This window comes from Lacerta agilis, chromosome 3 (assembly GCF_009819535.1).
Source record: "Lacerta agilis isolate rLacAgi1 chromosome 3, rLacAgi1.pri, whole genome shotgun sequence".
NCBI lineage: Eukaryota > Metazoa > Chordata > Lepidosauria > Squamata > Lacertidae > Lacerta > Lacerta agilis.
The window spans coordinates 92391732-92412428 of record NC_046314.1 but is presented as its reverse complement, the minus strand read 5'-3'; the positions used below and the strand labels follow the sequence as shown (position 1 = coordinate 92412428).

The following is a 20697-nucleotide window of genomic DNA, read 5'->3' as shown; positions in this document are numbered from 1 at the left end:
GTTTTCACCCACACCCAACCAGTCAGCATTTCATGGCAAATCATAGAATCTTAGAGTTGCAATGTATACAAGGGTCATGTAGTCCAACCTCCTGCAATGTAGTAATGTCAGCTAAAGCATCTTTGATAGATGGAATGTTCAGTCCTTATTTGGATGGGTCTGGGCTCCCCTACCCTCGTTTTAGGCTTTTTTCATAAATGTATTTGTACTTCTCCAATTCCAAGGCTCCCCAAGCCTGCTAACACCTCCCTCTTGTGCATGGGTGTTGTTTGGCTACATATGCAATGGTTCCCATAACCTGAATATTGGGAATATAGGATGACATTATAGGTTAGATCCACCTACCTTATTGCAGTGCTGACTACTGTTTTTGGTGCCTGCTATGTAGCATTTGCAAGGGTTGCAAACATCCACAGATGAGAGATCTGCATCTACATGCCGATAAAAGAAATCTTTGCACAGCTCACAATTTCTTCCTGCATGAAGGAAAGGTTATGCATTATGGCTTCCAATTCATTAAAATTAGCTGTATAATTCAAAATTAAAGACTATTCCTTTGAGGGAATTCTATAATTTTCAGGACGTCCATTTTAATGCACCTTTCATCTCTACCTGCCAATTTAGTGATCCAGAGCATATGAAACAATGAACCTGTTACAAACTGTGTTTTACTCCATTAAACTTCCATCTGTTACATAACACAACACTCCTATAAAGCTATTCTGTATGAATATATATTCTATACTTAAAAAAGAGAAATTACTCTTAAACATGCAACTTTCCCTACCATCCTTAAGGAGGAAAGCCAAGAGTACTAAAGGAAGTGTCCCAAAACCACCACAAACATAGCATGCAGAATTAGAAATTCAGCAAGTATGTTCTATTTTAATACATTTTAGAGTGAAGCAAATTAACAAACTAAATGACTTAGCAGACATGAGTTGTGGAGTGGTAGAGTTCCCCTAGACTTCTTTATTCAATATATTTGGGCTTTGCTTCTACTTGAGACAAACCACAAGACATTTTGCTAGTCAACCATATCCATTGGCTAATGCATCCAATAGCGAACTTGTTTCCAGTGCTTGATGGCCCTGAAAGACTGTAGATTCTGTTGCTACACCAGGTACTATGTTGTACAGCTGATTCCCTGGCTAAAACAACAGTCTCAAGGTGAGGGCAAAATAGTTTCTGAGGCACAGTGGCTCTTATGTAAGTACAATATCTTGAAACATTTGATAATGATAAGGGATGCTAGGTGTCTAGCCGGTGTTATATGAAGTTTTATGATGGCTAACTAATGGTTGTTTTAAATTGTTTATAAATTGCTATATTATTTTATGTTGTTAGCTACGCAGAGCTCCCTTTTAGGAGGAAGTGTAGGAAAATAAAAGGACAATAAATAAAGATATTGCTGCTCCTGCTCCTGTTTATTCATTACCTGATGGGCAAGAGCTCCAGGTTTTCAGGCAGGAGTTTTTTTCCAGGCCTACCTACTGGGGATTGAACCCAGGACTTTTGATAAGCATCACGTGTCCTACCTGTGAGCTACCACTCTTCCCTGCTGCATTATATTACATGTAAAGTGTGCTAATGTGGTGGGAAGATCACAGGCATCAGGGGAATCATGCACCCAGCCTGATACACACATTGGCTTGTATTAAACATACTGATAAGGCTAAGGTTTCATCAGCACAAGGATGTTCCTTAAGCAACATAAACTTTCCTCTACCCTCGTGCCCCCTACATCTGTTCTGGAGGTTCCCGCCACCCTCCAGTGCAGATTTGGGGATGGCACACCCTGGTTGTGCTAGCTGAATATCCCCCACTGTGTTGTTTATGTGGGCTGTGATCATATCCCCTTTTCCAACCATGTGAACCAAGCAGCCTTGGAACTTTATTTTATATAAAGTTTACTTGATTCTATAATACATGCAGATAGTGCAAACCGATCTCATTTTCCTGGCCTGATATGTACCATGGAAATTTCCTTACAATTCATCCTCAGATGTAATGATGCTTTGGAATGACTGCTAGAGCCAACCACCATGGATATATTCTGTTCTGTTAATTACCTGTAGTGTTATGTTGACAGTTATCACAGACTCCGCCACCTCCTCTATAGTGTTCATTAGGAAAAGAATCCATTGTCCTGTTGTAGTGACAGCTTATTGCATGGCCGTAACATTGACAAGGCTTGCAATTATAAGCATGAACTTGATCTCCAGGATGAAAAGACTTGTCATTGTACAGTGGCCAACAGTGATCGCACTGGAACAAATGGAGAATAATAAAGAGATTATGGTTCAAAATGTCTACATAGGTACAAGTGTATATACCATCACTGTGTGCTCTGTGTTGTGTGCTGCAATTTTTAAAAAGACACAACAGAGAAGACATGCACAATACGCCACTCAAGACACTCCTACAAAACTTACAGTGCAACCCTAAGCATGTATACTCACAGGGCCGTCTTACCCCTAGGCGGTAGGGGTGTGGGGCACCCAGATGCTGGGCTCTCAGGGGCACCAGGCCAAGAGTCCAGGGCCCAAGATTTGCATCCGGGGAAGAGCCCACCCTTCAGTTGGAGCGCCGCAAGTTCAGGGACGACCGAGCCAGCAACACGCTGAGGTGGCCGGCCGGCTCTGCCCTCCTGCATGCCTGGGACTGGGCAACCTTGGGGGGGGGTGTCAGGCAGATCTTTGCACCGTGGCACCACATATGCTTCAGACAGCCCTGTATACTCAGAAGTAAAACCCACTGAGTTTGATGGTACTCGCTCCCTAAAAAATGATCTATCAACTTTAGCATTTGGCTCTGATCCAAAGGACAACATATGAAGCTTTGCATGGAAATTCCTGACTCTGAGTGTTTCTCATACCAAGTGATGGTCAGGTCAACATCACTGGTCAGGGATTGGATTCTTGAAATTATTCCATACACTCGCTTTGTTCAACAATGTCATAGGTGGAAGCACTAACCAATCTGAACCTGCGGATCATATATGATGCAGGAACCTCTAAGTCGGATGTAGGTTCTTTTTCTGATATGCCACTTTTTGTGCTTTCAGATGACATACGGAAGAATGTCCATACAAATAAACTTATTTCCACATGCAGACCATGCTTGCTGCATCATGGCTTTTTTTCAGAATCACATGCCTTTTGCCTTCATTTAGAGTTGACATTTTCCACCCTCCACGTACCGCATTTTTCCGTGTATAAGACACCCCCATGTATAAGACGACCCCTATTTTCTTTAACCCAAAGTTAAGAAAATGCACTATGCACTATCCATGTATAAGATGACGTCTTATTTTAAACTTCAAAAAATTAGGAAAAAATATAGTCTTATACACGGAAAAATACAGTAAATCATTCACAGGAGCCTGCAAGTGAACTTGCAGTCAATGAAGAACTAAAAATTACATGAATGTTGGGTGGAATTCAATTTTGCGCAACATCGGGAAGAGAGAGGGGAAAGCCTATTTGCACAAATGGAAGCCCTTGCTTCCCACCCCCAGTGCCCCATGTGGAGCCTATACACGCAGCTGTTGTGATTTGTGCAATTCCACAGGGATGCTTGAGGAATTCAATCTTTTCAAATTCTGGTACAAACTGACCAGATCCACACCTCCTGAACTAATGTGTAGATCATATTGCTGCCTGAAACACAAGAGTGCATAGGAGTTGCCCAAGGAAAGTTCCAGATGCATTATGCATGTTTGGCCTGATCTTTGATTGCATTGCATGAGATTTGAGGCCACAATGCTGCTAAAGTCAGCTGATAGAATCCAGAAAGGAGCTGCAACTGATTACAACAAAACAACATTTCCCTTTGGTTTTCACTCTTGAAAACAGAGTATTTTAGAGCTAGTTATCTGATCAAACTTCCTTAAGAAATGTCTGTATTGAGCTGGGTTTCCAAGTGATGTCCACTGCAGTCTTGGATGGCCACTACAACAAGGTCCCATATACAGACAGACATTGTATTTGTAGTTACAGGTAGGTAGCCGTGTTGGTCTGCCATAGTCAAAACAAAATAAAAAATAAAAAATTCCTTCCAGTAGCACCTTAGAGACCAACTAAGTTTGTTCTTGGTATGAGCTTTCCTGTGCATGCATTGTATTTGTAGTCTACCTCAGGTGGAAGACATCACTCATCTGTTGACCTGCCCTTATATAGAGACCCACAAGATCACTTTCTGAAACCTTTGTTTCACACAAGCAAGCAGGTATACTAAGCAGCAATGATCTGTTTTCTTTTGAGTGACAACAATAGCTTTATAACACACAAAGTGGCCCTCTATACACTGGCTGCTAATAATAATAATAATCAGGGGAAATGAGTTAGATAAAAGCAGTATAAATTGCTGTAGTGATTCAGACGTTTAATTTGAAATCAAGCTGAATTTGTGTTTGCTGGTATCTCTGGTAACCTCTTACGTCATGGATGTTGCCTCATAATATGGATGTATGATTTGTATTGTTTTATTGGTACTTATACACTGATTGATTGACACTAAAATATTTCACACTAGTTGTTTAGATTTTTTTTATAAACAAAAGCTTCAGCTGCAAAGTATATCACTAGTATAACACTCTAGTTGGAGTTTAGATACTTGGAAACTTATAATTATAAATTGATTATAATATTAATATTATTAACAGTAAAATAAATTTCCAGTTTGAATCTACAGAACAACTGTTAATATTAAGACTGTAGAAATATTTACCTATTAGAAGTCCCTGTGGTTATATTAGAGGTCACATTCACTAACTTTTGGTGCTTTGCTAAAACCAGACAAGTAAGAAGAGTATAATGCCTTGTAATGATCCTTCCATCATTCAGAAAGGGAGGCTAAATTATTCAAATAAATTGTCCTCTACAAATTATTCATTAAGCTTTGCTATTCTTAAACCATGACTTCCTGTACTTTCCAGCTTCAGCTTGAAGGCTAGACAAAGTTTAGACTAGACAACCCTTGATCCTTGAACCAGAGCTTGAGATTTTTGTTGTTCATAGAATCAGCACTAATGTACATAACCAAAATCCCCCTCCCCGTGGTGACTTTTATGAGGTGAGGACAGTGTCAACAAAGCTATCAATTAGAAGTCTTCAGATAGTCCAGGAACTGTCATTAGCAACTGGCCTCCTTCAGATTTTAAGCTCTATTATAAAAATGTTGTTGTTGTTGTTCAGTCGTTCAGTTGTGTCCGACTCTTCGTGACCCCATGGACCAGAGCACGCCAGGCACGCCTATCCTTCACTGCCTCTCGCAATATTATAAAAATATTTCTATGGAAATATCTTCTTGAGGCCCTGTATTTTCAGGAAAATTGATGTTGTGACCATCAGCACAGAACCTTCTCAATAATGTGCCATGGTTGCATGAAGACCCTCAGCAGAGAGACCACCAAGCCACCCTGCTGCTTCAGTTTACGGTAGATGTCTTGTGAAAACATTTATATTTGTTTGCACAGCATTTTGAAATACCGATTGGATTAGTTCCTGCTGTTGCCATTGTTATATTTATATTTTTATATTTTTAAATTGCTTCCTCCAGCATGGAGGCAGTTACCATGTGAAGAATAACACCCTTAGGGCACAACTGTTCCCCCTCTTGTTCCTCAGGAACCCATTTTAAATAAGCTAGAGGGATCTCTACAGTGAGCCACTGAACCAGAGTCAGTTCAGCCACACAGAAAGCTACCAAATCCTCTTGGTCACCGTACTTCTTACTAACCTAAATAGGAGCCTGTTTAATTTGCTGTCACTATTCCAGCTTGTTCTTTTTGAAATAACTCTGACAACTTCAATTTTAATTGGCTATTTGAAACTAAAATCTCATATGGATTTTCATCAGCTCAGCAAAATAAATTGTATTCCTGTGGGATAACAACCAAGTTTTTATATATATATATATATATAATACAATGGCTCCTTCACAATTCTGTGTATTACCAGGTTGTCTAGGCATCTGTCTTAGGATATTCGAGACAGCACCTTGCTATTTCAACAAATACTTTCCACAAATTATTTTAGAAATCTAAGATCTATGGCCTGTGAAATTAAATCTGTTTGCCAAGGATGAGTTCATGGACAAACCCATCACTACCACAGGCATCTTGAGAAAGTTATTCGGAATTTTCCAGCTTGTAAAATTTCCAGCTTCATCCAGATAGCTTTCCCACCCACCCCGTTGCTGTGTGTCAAAACTAGTCAGGGGAATCAATTTGAGGATATTTCATTTTCATTCATGCAGAATGTATATGCTTCTTCTGATGTTCTGGTTAAGGTTGTTGTGAATGAAGGCAAAATTAAGTGGAATTTCATTTTAAAATCCATAGTAACCTGTCCCAAGGTATGCTATAAATTTAAGGGGGGGTCAAGTTAGGGTGAAATATTCTCACAGTTTGCTGCATAAATATTAAACTGGTGTTAAGTTAGTCTTTGAAGATGTTAGATGGATTTTGCTATTGCTGTTTTTTAAAGCTAGTTTTCAGCAGTTCTATATCATAGGCGAAAGTGAATTTGAAGAAAACAAGCTTATGAAAGTGTCTAACCTATAATTCTCTCCACCAAGTTTACATTTTATCTCTCTCTCTCTTAAACGTACATCATCTGTCCCAAGACTATAGAAAAGAGATAAAGCAAGCATTGAAGGGTGCTATCATGTCTGTCTATGAAAAATAATAATAATATATAATTAAAATGAAGCAGATTGCTACTTTTCCCATCAAACTTATTTTTTATTTACTTATAAAAAGTATTAACATATCGGCCTCTCACAAAATACCAGGGCAGTGCATGTGAGAGAAGTGCAAGTTGTTGTGCAATATGTTCCATAGGGTGGAGGTCTGAGCATTCAGTCATAAAAGCCCTGCTGGGTCAAGCCAGAAACCCATGTAGTCCAGTTCTTCTGTTCTCACAAGTAGTCCGTAAGTGGAACTTGTGCACAATTCCAATCTCTCCACTTGTGAATCACAGCAACAGGTCTTCCCTGGTTCTTTTAGCAGTTCTACAGCGTCTTATTCTTCCCACCCAGCCACCCACCCCAATACCTGAAGGTCAGTGGGACTTAGCAGGTAACAGCAGAGGAAAAACTGGACTTTTACTGCATGCTGTGACTGGAAGAAATGCACTTCGGCGGCAGCACAGGAAGCACCACTACTGTGGAAGGTGCAAAACCACTGAAAGGGAAGGAAAATGACAAAGGGAATCAAAGGGTATATGGATCAGCAGCAGCTACTGCAGCTGGCTGGCTTGGAAGACATGGCAAGGTTTTCTTATATGACTGTTTGCATCTGGGTCACATACACTTGCTGCTGCTTCCAGCTTGCTTTCAAATTTTGGCAAGTATCTGCAGCAATAGTAGTAACTTCACTGAAAGATGCAGTGTCCCTTGCTTTGCGAATATAGATGATATGAGGGTGCCCTTATTTTTGGCTGTGTACACCATTACCATTCACTCTAGCTTTCACTGCTGGTGTTTCACACTGTGTACACTTGAGAAATACTGCTGTGTGATGTGTTTTCATTCAAACCAGCTCCCATCTGATTTGAAAACGTAACCCACATGCACGTTGAATTTGCTGAAGTGTGTACATTAGCGCATGCACAGATGACAGCTTGGCGTGCTGCAAGTGTAGGGAAACCAAAGAGATTGTGCACATCAGATGAAAACATCCCTTCCTGCTCCCTCCTGTGTGCAGAAACATGCAAATATGACTTGAAATGCAGTGGGGGTGGGGGTGTGACCTCACTGCATAGTCTTCATCTGTAAAATGTTAGAGGTTGTAATGCAAGCCATCATAGAGACTGAAATAACAGTACAGTACCATCAACGCTGGCAAAAATGGTTTAAAAAATATCCCCAGCCTCTCCACAGTGAAATGCCAGAGAGCACATACAGTGGTACCTCTGGTTATGAACTTAATTTGTTCCAGAGGTCCGTTCTTAACCGGAAACTGTTCTTAACCTGAGGCACCACTTTAGCTAATGGGGCTTCCCGCTGCCACTGTGCCGCCAGCATGCAATTTCTGTTCTGAGGTAAAGTTCTTAACCCGAAGTACTACTTCTGTGTTAGCGGAGTCTGTAATCTGAAGTGTTTGTAACCCGATGTGTTTGTAACCCGAGGTACCACTGTATAGCCACTTGCTGAAGCAGAAATTGTGTCAGTCGAAGCAATTTCATAATTTCTTATTACGCTATGTAATACACAAAGCATGTACAGTGGTACCTTGGTTGTCAAACTTAATCATATGTGGAGGGACTGGTTAGCTCAGTTGGTTAGAGTGAAGTGCTGATAACACCAAGGTTGCAGGTTCTATCCCCATATGGGGCAGCCGCTTATTCCTGCATAGTAGGGGGTTGGGCTAGATGATCCTCGGAGTACCTTCCAGGCTGATCGCCGAATTGATGCTTTTGAATTATGGTGCTGGAGGAGACTCTTGAGAGTCCCATGGACTGCAAGAAGATCAAACCTATCCATTCTTAAAGAAATCATCCCTGAGTGCTCACTAGAAGGACAGATCCTGAAGTTGAGGCTCCAGTACTTTGGCCACATCATGAGAAGAGAATACTCCCTAGAAAAGACCCTGATGTTGGGAAAGATGGAGGGCACAAGGAGAAGGGGACGACAGAGGATGAGATGGTTGGACAGTGTTCTTGAAGCTACTAACATGTTTGGCCAAACTGCGGGAGGCAGTGAAGGATAGGCATGCCTGGCGTGCTCTGGTCCATGGGGTCACGAAGAGTCGGACACGACTGAACGACTGAACAACAACAACATGATTCCATGAATTCTTATACACTAGTGTCACCAGCTATTAAAGCAATTCAGTAACTGTCTCCATATTTTATCAGGCAAAAGGAACTGAACCAAGTCAATAGCAAGAAAGGCAAGGGGAAATGGTTACGTTTGAGGATCTTAGGAGTGCTTTGAGCAGCTTACTTAGGATCCATTCCTCAAGAAAAGCTTTCGAAATGGCTGCTACAATAGAAATATGTCTGCAGGTGCCTCAGCTGCAGAGCCTGTTGTGGAGGTGGGGAGGGTGACTAACAAAATCAATCCTCCTGGCAAATTGAGAATATCCCCTCACTCAGTCAAGTTTAGGATATTCCACCATTCTTCAGCTTGGTTTCTTTTCCTTTGAAAAAAATAACAGGCTCGCGTAAATGTAAACTAAGCTTTAACAATAAAGAAAATTGCAGCAAAATAGCACAATGAGATAAACTATGTGCAACAACAGGAGGCAAGTCTGAGGCAAGAAACAAGAAGTGACAGTTGGTTCCTCTTAACTGACATTCTTAACTGAATATAACGGAACACACACACTGAAGGGAGCGGCGGATTCTGGAGCACAAGCCCCACTGTAGCAGATACCAAAAATTCCACTATTCAAATTAGGCCCCAATGTTTTTCTTACAGAGCCATCAGGTGATATTGTTAGCCGTTGTCTCGTAAGCCTTGGAAGTTTGTTGAGTGTTCATCTACCCAAAGAATGATGGAGGATCCTACAGCTATCCTCCCATAATACAATAAAATCATTCTATAATACTAACGGCAGTAAGGTATATATTACCCTTTTCTACTCCATTTGATGCCAAAGCTTTTAATGAAAAGGGACATCAGCAAGTGCCTTATTAGATCTAGCCGCTTTACTAGATCAGGGTATAAGATCCTTATGAGAAGTTCAAGGATATCATGATGTGATCAGTCTCCTTATATTCCTCTCTATGGCATCGATTCTTTCAAAATACCATTTGGAAGAAAATCATAAAGCTGCTAAGGTTATTCATATTACCCAATTAGGCGATATGGAAGTATGTGTACTAAATGAAGTTAAAAAAAACAAATAACATGCATAATAAATGTTGAATAATTCATTTCCATCACTCTTTAGGGCATAAAAACTATATATAGTGCTTTTCTTTTTTCTTTTATTAATGTCAAATAGTAAATTTCTTCAGTTAAAAATGATGGGTGTGACAGCTGTTTCCTTGAGCAGTAAACAGAACATAATGACGCTGCTGGATCAGACCAGTGGTTCAGCCGGCCAGATTGTTCAGGTTGTTGTTTTTAGGTTTGTTTGTTTGTTTTTGCTTATAAATAAAATGCCCCACCTATTTTTTTAAAGGTGGCTTACAAGCTACAAATAAGAAACAATAATATACATTTTTAAGATGCTTAGTTGTATCCAACTAAGTTGTACTCAGTTAGACGCACTAAAATGAAATGATGAATGTTAGTGATTCTGTCTTCCAACTGATCTACTCCAAGCATGACTAACTTTGGATACAAACCTCTCTCTCTAAGTCACCATAGGTAAACCAGCAAAACGACAACAGTCATAGAACACCTTTTTTACAAGTCACCTATAAAAAAGCAGAGATGGGGCCTAACACACCTCACTTGGTAAGGCATTCCACAACATGGGCAACATGCCAGAAGAAGAATCAAAGGAATGATGGTAACAGCACTTCCTTACCACTTGCCCCCAACAACTGCTAGTGACAGTCAGAGAATGTCTGAGTCTGGAGGCTCCATCTCATTATCATGGCTGTTACTAGCCCAGTTAGCCAATAGGTTATCTAATCTACTTTTATTTATTAAAAAAAATATTTCTAAGCTACCTTTCAATGCTGTATCTTCACCAAGGCAGTTTATGCTACTAGGAAATGTTCATTGTTGTCAATAATAAACATTAGAACATACCATCAAATTATAATAAAACAGCAAATTTAACAATAGGAAATATTCTGTAAGAAGTGAATGGTCTTCAACTACCGGTAAGTTTTACTCTCAGAGCGGACCTATTAAACTGGGTTAAACATGGAAACTTTTCCATGCTGCTAGATATTTGGTGGGGGTGTATGGGGTGTTAGGGAAGGGGTAGCACCTCTGGTGAGGGACACGTTGTGCTCCTTCTAGGGTAGTTTGTCTACCTTTGGTTCCCACTCAGCTCTCACCTGTGGTTCCTACAAGCTGTAGGCATGGGACACGGGACAGCAGCCACAACCTGGGAATGGCTTCAACTGGCCAGCTAAACCAGGTGAGGGCAGCAGATGGGTCTTAAACCCTCAGTTAGTTGGGGACTTACCCTGCATGCAAAGACAGGCTCCAGAGGATTGAGTGAACAAGACCAATAGTGGGTCCAATGGTCAAGAAGGCAGTTTCTGCATGTGCTGTAGAGGGAAGTGAGAGGCAGATGGGGCTCATCAACCTGGGAAGGCAGCCCATCTAAGAGAAAGAAAACTCTCACTCTAAACCTCCACTGCTTCGTGGGATATGTTTGGTAGAAGAAAAGGCTAAGGAGTAAGTCCCAAGGAACAATCTGTACCTGCTGCCTTGTGGGACATCTTCAGGAGAAGAAAATGTCAAGGAGTAAACCCTATACAAATCCAGAGTGGAGTCCCTAATATGGTTGGATGACGACTGGTAAGCCTCCTTCCAGCAACTCCTGCAGCCAAGCTTGTGCCAAACATATTGCTCTGCTTTCCTTTAGATCACATCAGTGAGGTCAGGAAGGTTCTTGTCATCTGGGTAATCCAGGATCTCCATACACACTGCCCAGGCTTGCACCCCAGAGAGGTCACTTCACCCCCAGAGGCACACTCCACTGTCTCTTGAGACAGACGGATGCCAGCAGGATATTTGGTTGTGTTATTCTCCAGAAAACGTAGCCTGATCTATTATTATCTATCCCCGCAGCAGTGGAAAGGTGACAGAAGAACAAAGATGCAGGGACTCTAAAGGGTTTATTTAAACAATGTATGCTAAGCATTTTGATTGCATTTAATCACTGAGACAAATCTGACAGTTTTCAAACTTTGGAAGCAACCTCTCTTAGATGTTTGAATGCTGTTCAGGGGCAACAATGTAGAAGTAGTGTAATATTGCAAAATGTTAAGCTAGCTACACCAAACACCACCAAAATTGCAGTAAGAAAACTGACTAAAATATCACTCAATATCTGAAGTTGAGTGAAATACATGTTGGTTTAATTCTTTGTTAGAAGAAACTGACAGTACTGTATACATGAAAATATAGAATTTACCATACTTGACTATTTAAAAAGTATACTTCAGTGCAATCCTATAAAGTACATGTCTAGTCAGAAATAAGTGGCATTAATTTCCATAGGGCTTACTACCAGATAAATGGACATAGGATTGCAGCCTTGATAAGTATAATTAGAGTCACAGAGTGTGCAAACTAATTAAAACTGGGAAACCTACTGAAACAACACAAACATTGACCCACCAAAAATTCTGATAGGGCATTTGCACCATTCATTTAGTTTGTTTTCACATGGTATCACAGGTCCTGCCAGAGTGCTTGGCGAATTCCAGATCCTATCAAATATTTATAATTAATCCCCACAAAGTACCATTTCACAATACTCATTCTAATTAAAAGGACAGTGTCAACTTGTATTTTTAAAAGACTTACTTCAACTGCAGAGGTTCAACTTTTAAAATAAGTTGGTGAATCAATCTGATTTTTAGCAAATGCTTTAAATCAGTCTTTTGACCACAAATACAAACCATGCTGAAGCCAACATCTTGCAATACCCCCTCCACAACCTTTCTGCCTGTACACCTGCAAGCTTTTCACTCCTTTTTCAGAAAATTTGGTCTAATTATGCTGTTAAATGCCCTCTTACAAATCCACTGTAACAGTGTGAGCTTCATATTTGTTCAGGTTGCTAAAAGCAAGCTGCAATGTGTGATAAAGTCTAAAAACGAGAGATGGCTATGTTGTTTATCAAGCTTAAAAGGGGATGTTTCCATGCTACAAAAGAGTTTTCACTATAAAGTAAGGAGGAGGATGAAACGGAGATTTTGTACATGAGGAGCAATGCCTTGACTTGGGCCTGGTAGTATGCACTATGCAGGCAGCCAGTGCAGTATCATACGGATAGTGGCACATGACCCCAGTGTACTTTCCCGCTTAATATATGGGCAGCTGCATTCTGCACCAGCTGCAGTTTCTTTCCTATCTCCAAGAGTGGCCCCATGTAGAACACATTGCAGTAGTTAAAACATGGGTTTATCAGAGCATGGGTTACTGATGCCAGGCTGCCCTGGTCTGGGAATGGCTGTAGCAAGTGAACCAGCTGGAGCTTAGCTTACCCACTACTGACCACTTAGGCAACCTGGACATCTAGTGACAGCTTAAAATCATGAACAATACAGATCTACTACGTAATTTTAATATACAGGAGTGGGAAATGCAGAAGGTCCTGGCACATAGTATGTGGTATACTTGTCCACGTGGTTCTACCATTACAGAATCAGTCATGATCTCCCTTTCCTCTCTCCTCGCTAGCTTACTTTACACTGTAAGGTCCTTGGAGCAGGTGCCTGCTTACTTGTCTGTGGTTTGCTTTTCTTGCAAACAGGCAGGCAGTTTGATGGTGCTATGCTATTAATAATATAAACACAATATATTCTTTTTTTGGTTATTTTATTCTCCATATGCTTTTTCTTTTGATCGTTTACATTAGAAACTCCCATAAAACAAAACAAAAAGGGGGGAGGGGTAAGAGGAAGAAAACGCAAAGGGGGAAAACAGAAAGAAAGAAATCAAACAATATTTCTGTGTTTGCCACGGGCTTCGTTGAAGTGCTCTGACTGAAGGCAGCTTCAAAGGTTCCTGTGGCAGAGAGAGTATGAACAAGGTTCTGCTGGGACACTACATCTGTGCCCTCAACCCTTTGCTTCTCTAATGTTTGGCAAAGTCAGTAAAAAATATTCCTTTTCATACCTTCCAATGTCAAGAACTGGAACATTATCAAGGTTTAACTTTGCCACCGGTTGCCAAATTGACTGCAATGTAATCCACAAAAGCCAGTGTTTATTGAGCATTATTTTAATGGCTAGTAGGGCTCAGTGAAATTGAGGCATATTCCCCCCCCCCCTTTTTGGAATATATCCAGCTCTTTATAGAAAAGAAAAAAGAAGAACAGCAGCAGTAGCAACAACAACAGGACTTTGCTTCTGTTTCCAGTAGAAAACAACAAGTTTGTACTAAAGCCTCTTCATATTTTATTTCAATTAAACAATATAAAAAGCATTGCAATGTGTTTTTGAGTAAGATGGTTTCTGGCTATGAAACCAATCTATTACACTTGCAGGTAAAAAGTTTCTTCCAAAGTAGAAAGTGAATCCAACAAGGGAAGGGGGTAAAAACAAAACAAAATACGAATGATGTTATGTTATGATTATTTTCTGTACTTTCCACTGTTGCTTCCCCCGCTCCTCCACGCTAAATACCAGAAAGTGGCACGTATTCCACTCAACTGAGCAAATCCATCCCTTCTGATACACTACTGTTTTTTTCTGACAATTGGGCAAGGTAGACATAATGCCAAATGCACTGCAATACTGAACTCATTAAGGCAGAGCCAAACCCCTCCCCCTTTCTCCGCATGTCCTGAAAATTCCTCCCATGCAAGAGGCACTGGTTTTCTGCTGCTTCTGTGTGAGGGAGAAATTTAGGGTGGTTAACTGACGAAGTGAACAATTGTGGGATGTGTTGTTGTTGTTTTTCTGGGGGGTGCGTATTGCTTGCTTTTATAACTTAAAATGAAAGCCCCACATCCTATGAGTTTCTCTACATGCTACCAGGAATACATCGAGAATGGTGTGATACAATGTGATGCTGTCACTCCCAAGGCATCAAATGAGAATATAGAAAAATAGGAATATGAAAACACAGGCTACCTTATATTGAGTTAAACCACTGGTCCATCTAGCTTAGTTTTGTCCACATTGGCTGGCAGGAGCCAGGAGGTCAGCAATGTTTCAAGGCAGGGAACCAGACACAGCTCTACCAGGAGATGGCAGGGATTGAGACTGAGATTTCGCTCCACCACTGAGCTATGGCACTTCACACCCCACACAATGCAACATTATGTGGCATCGCTTCCATTCCAGTAGGTAGCTGCAGAGAGTCTCATGCCGCTGTGAGCACAGGGCTTTTTTGGCAAGGCAAAAAACAACATTGAATTGGAAAACCTTCAGCCAACTCATGAGCTAAAGTAAGGTTACTACAAAACTGGTTTCCTATAGGACTGTTTACTACAAATTGCACAACTCGTGTCTATTTTAGGATATTTGGAATATGAAGGATATAGGTAGGCAAAGTGCAGTATTCTGTAAAAGTCTATTTTAAATACATACACAAATCTGAGAACATTTTGCAACTTCCCCATACAGCTTCCACTGGCAATTTAGAACATTATTTGCCCAAGCTTTTTGCCAATGGAAATCTGCAAGGTAAAAATCAAGGTTTTACCTTGTTGCTGTTTCTCTGCTCTATTGGTTTTATTGTCATCCTTATGTTTTAAGCTGTAGATAACTGATGATAGTTTTTATCCCTCTATCGCATGTTGCTCTGAGCATTCTATCAGAGATTGTGATTTTATAATTTTCTGTTTCTTGGAACACTTTGGAAATGCATTCTTCACGGTGAAAACAAACTGCCTTGTCCTTCAATACAGCTGGCAGAAAAAGGAGGACTGTAGCTCAATCATAGAGCTCAATTTGCATGCAGGAGATCTCAGGTTCAATGCCTGGTAGCACCACTGAAAAGAATCAGGCAGCAGGTGGTGTGAGAGATCTCTACATTAAACTCTGGTCAGCCACTGTCTGTCAGGAAAGACAATACTGGACTACAGGGGAAATGGTCTAATCTGGTATAAGGCAGCTTTCTGTATATCTGCATATACACTGCACACATACTCCAAGAATACTGGCAACAGTAGTATGTGAAGGATCCTGGGAATTGTAGCTTTGTGAGGGTTAAGCCACAGTTCTCAGAATCAGATGGTTTTAAATATGTGGTGAGTATGCAGCAATATTCTTCTCTCTAGGACTGAAAAAGAAATGAGAGCAACAGCAGCTGGACCTAGCAGAAGTGAATTAAGTTACCGCAGGATGGAGTTGAATGCATTATTGTATAAAAGTATAATGCAGTGGAAAGAGAAAAAAGTTCTCTAACTGGGTATTTCCTGGTGGAAATTAGAAATCTGCATTAGGGTTGCCATATGTCCAGGAAAACCTGGATATGACCTCTTTCTGGAGGACAACATGTCCATCTGGACGGATTTTTACATTTTAAAGGAAATGTCTGGAGTTAGGGGGTTGGGGGGGATTGGGCTCCGGCTCAGGCAGCTTGGGTTTGGGCTGATCTGCACACCGCGGCCACTGCCAGACCAAGCCAGGGAAAGAGGTGCACAGGCGCACCAGTGGCCCTGCACACATGCACACCTCTTTCCCCGGCTTGGGCTGGCAGCGGCTCAGGTTGCCCTCTTTTATGCTCTTCAGGATATGGCAACTCTAATATGCATACATATTTCACTTATATGTGCAATACTTTCTACAATCAAATCTTTGCACCTCTTCCAGAGGTATGTTTTTTAATATTATGCAGATCTTGTATGCATTTGTGCATATTAAGTTTACTCACACAGTGCATAGATTTTGTAGTAAATCATAAATAACAAAACTCATGCCAAAGTACTACTGCAAGTGCCAATAGTGGCCAGCAGGGCTCCACATTATGTCTTCCAAATGCAGTATATCACAGCTGCTTACTGAGAGGGGGAGGGGCAAGGCAGTGTAGGCTCTGTGCAATGCAGGAGCTGCAGTGATGTCATTCTGGTCATAGCTGTCAACTTTTCCCTTTTCTTGCGAGGAATCCTATTCGGAATAAGGGAATTTCCCTTTAAAAAGGGGGAAAGTTGACAGCTATGATTCTGATGCTTCTGCCATTGTATCAATAGTATATCCACACCATACCAAACTCCTGCTATTTGCACCTTTTTCTTTTGGTTAGTGGCAGCAGCTTATGTGTGGAAAATGGAAAAGCAATGCAACCCAATGCAACCCACACGGCCCCACCAGTCACTACTGGCAAGTGCATTGCGGATATTCACACAACATTCACAGGTCCCTATAATATTAAAGATAATAACTGGCAAGTAGAATCCATGGAGGTCAACAGAAAAATTTATCACAATTTCACCACACAATCACCTGTAACTGAACTACAGACTTTATCTTCATCTTGCCCAGAGCAGCCCAAAGTGACTTACAAGCTGATGCTTATAGAGTAGTTAGGGGGAAATACAGATACTGGTAGCACACTGGAAGCTGAAATAGCTATGAGCAGTAGCCAACACTGAACCTCTATGGTGTAGAACTGGAGTCTCACTAGCCAGATCGTACCATTAAAGCATCAATGAATCCCTCATCGTTCTTTCCTGTATCCGGCAGGGTCGAGATTTGCTCCTCCAGCAAACAAAGGTTTTTGTTTTTTTGTTTTTTTACAACAATAAAAAAGCATAACACCAGACAATAAAATCATAACATGTTAAAAGCAGATTTAAAAAATTAAAAACCAAACATCAGTAGACTATTATAGGAGGGTGTACTCTTAATTGCCTTCGGATTCGGATTTGAGAACTTGAAATTTAAAGGAACTCACGTTGTTGCCTTCTGTATAGCTTTCCTTGGAGCAAAGACATCTGTATGGGTTAATACTTGTGTCACAGCGATCAGCGTGGCCAAAACAATTACACCTGTACAACAGATCAGATTCATTTTTTATTTTTATTTTTTTGGTATTCAGTCATCACAAAACAAAAGTTTAGCAGTATGAAAGTTACACAAAATCAAGCTATTTAGAAGAGTGAATTGATGTATCATCTGAGAGGGCATCTCCCTGTTATTTGTACACTATCATGAAAGTAATTGCCTGCCTCTCCATCTCAGAAAAGGGTCCTTTAAGTGTAGTAACCATTTCATGTCTCTTTCCGTTCAGCATTTATAAATGTCAAGTAAATGCTGCTTTACAAGGGAGTAAACTGACAGTACATGTTGTAGACCAACTATTAAGTGATCAAACATGCATTATGTGCTTTCATTATATACTATGCAGATGTAAGGCTCTAATTATTTATTACAGTTAACACCTGTTCGTTCAGCATTAACCTTTCAATCTGGAACACCACAACTCCTTAAAAGGACATGGAGTATATGTATGTATCTTTTATTTTATTTTATATCATTTTCCTTCTCCAGGCTACCTGGGTTGAAGAACAATAACCAGAACAAAATTTAAAATATCATTAAAAAGCCCCAGATAATTAACATACAAACCCTCTTTAGTCAGGACAAGAGGGTTAAAGGAAATATCAATGGAGAAGTAACAAGAACAACACTACCCCTGCCGCCGCTCCATTGCAGTTGCCCTTCCTCCCAGATGTTTAACTTAATTATGACACCTGAACAGAGTTAAAATGCCTAACATCATCCTTAGTTTTATTTTTATTTTTAATGACAACTTTTGGGATATGCAAGGGGCCCATTTTTTTGTAAGGGTAGGTGAGGTCCACAGGTTCACCAGCTCTACATGACAGGAGAGGGACATGAGGGTCCAGCCACAAGGAAAAGCCTACATGCTGAAGTCATAGGTGAATCAGCTCCTATTAGCATTTTATTTTTGCTGGATCGTATATTCTCTCTATTAAAACACATGGGCCTAGCACAGAGAATCATGCTTAAGTCCAACTGAAGTTAAAGGAGCTTAACTTAGTTTCTATTAATTCATTCCATTGGACTTTATTTGAATTTAAGATCCCTCCAGCCCTTGGGGTAAAAGAAAGTACACTTTAGGGGTTACTTATTGCGACTTCAGAGTTGCTCTTATTGTTCTTTGGGGTGGAATCCACACACAGAGACAGACACACACACATTATTTTTAAAGTTATTAGACTATATACCATTTCAGACTGCCATGCTACAGTAATATAGAAGAAAAACTGTGTTTATTTAATTTATCTATTTAAAAAATATAGACATCCTGCATTCTCTAAAAGTCCAAAGAATGCACAAAACCAGTTGAGATGCAACATTTAATTAAAAACAAAACACTATAGCCACACATTCATTTTTCTCACTAAGAAAAGCTGATTTAATACATATTCTTTAAAACATAAATTCCAAAGTTAAAAAAAAAAATCTTTCACTGGAGACTCAGTCATTACTTAATTTGCATTTTATTTACAGGGTGTAATTATGCCTTCAACAAGACTTCTGACTTAACATATACAATAAAGTTGTCAGTCATAGATAATGCAACACTTTCGCTGACAGAAGCCTCATTTTTAAAGGGAAAAACCAGCTAAGACAAAGAGTTTAGTTCATTATTAAGACCATTACAACTGCCATATATGGGAGTCCATAATAAAAAATGGAAGCACCACTAGAGCAAAGCTTCAATCAGGCTTTCAATCAAACATACCTGTTTCTAAGAGTTAGCAAATCCAGAATGTAAAAGCATTATTGATGGATAAAAATTGGTTAAAGATTATTTTTGTTAAGTTAGATTTTTATCTGATGTAATGCAAACCCATTTTGGATGTGAAATCAATGCCACGAAGTACATCTTCACCTCATTTGAATGAGTATAAATCCACAGTGTGTTGTTTACTCTCAAATATATACTTCATTTTCAATACAAACTGTGAGTAGCCTACCTCCCACTGACAGTAATTTCATCAACTCCATAGTATCTGTGTCTAAAGTTAACCGAAGGTGCAGTGGTATGATATTGGCCAAGTAGATGAATCTTTACTGCTGAAGCTTTGACAAACTCCTGAAGTGCTGGGGTATTGTAGAAGTCATTGTATCCTGGCCGACGGTTTGGCTCTGGTGTGAGAACGCTGAAAGTAACATTTCCATGGGAATATGGAGTAATGCTGTTGAAACAAACAAACAAACAAAAGTATCTGTTTTACAGATTTGATTTTTTTTTACAAATGCCCAGAATACATCACATTTTCAAAGCACATTGGTTTTCCAAATATACCTTTTATCAGGACAAATTTCAGAAGGTGATTAAATCCACAGGCTAGCTTAGATGATGATGATGATGATGATAGATAGATAGATAGATAGATAGATAGATAGATAGATAGATAGATTTTAAAGTTATCATTACAGAATTGTCATCCAGCCATATCTCTGCAGTTCTAGCAATGACAAAGAAAACAGGAAGGTTAAACTGGGATTTAAATGAAACCTGTTTAGTGACCTTGGGCCGGTCACTACCTTCTCAGCCTTGCCTAACTCACAAGGTTGTTGTGAAGATGAAATTGAGGGGGGGATTAAAAAGGTGTATGCCATTTTGAGCACCCTGGAGGAAAGGTGGTATAGAAATGTAATAATAAATAGATAAGATAAAAACAGCTAGTATAATTATTTAAGTAATTAGTTGTTGTATACTGCTTTTCATCAGGCATGACCTCAAAGCATAACAGGATATACAAGATCCATAAAGTACAATTAGAAACAAGTGAAAATCAATTTATATACCTATTAAGCGGTACAAAATAATAAATCCTTTGCTTGATTAATTCTTTAAAAGCAAAGGATTTATTATTTTGTACCATTTAATAAATTCCCAGGATTCCTTGGGGAAAGCCATGACTTCTTAAAGTGGTATAATACTGTTATAAACATATAGTGCAGATAGAGCCTTAGTAAATTTGATTTATATCTTTAGGACAAGCAAGTAACACATTCTGTTAATTTATTCTTTAAAAATAAAACAGAGTAGCTTCTTGTTCACTACCACGTAATGTTTCCTGTGGTACAATGAATATACACAAGTCTTTAGAGGGTA

The 20697-nt window shown here is 39.8% G+C and overlaps 1 protein-coding gene across 1 annotated transcript in view; it reads right to left on the bottom strand.

The window, feature by feature from the left end:
* USH2A (usherin) overlaps positions 1-20697 on the bottom strand; it is a 454712-nt gene that overhangs the window by 382041 nt on the left and 51974 nt on the right. Inside the window, exons 7-10 of the mRNA XM_033144773.1 lie at positions 19550-19771; positions 17497-17590; positions 2073-2268; positions 346-476 (exon numbers count right to left, since the gene is read on the bottom strand). Coding sequence (XP_033000664.1) covers positions 346-476; positions 2073-2268; positions 17497-17590; positions 19550-19771 — 643 coding nt within the window. The remainder of the gene's footprint in view (positions 1-345; positions 477-2072; positions 2269-17496; positions 17591-19549; positions 19772-20697) is intronic.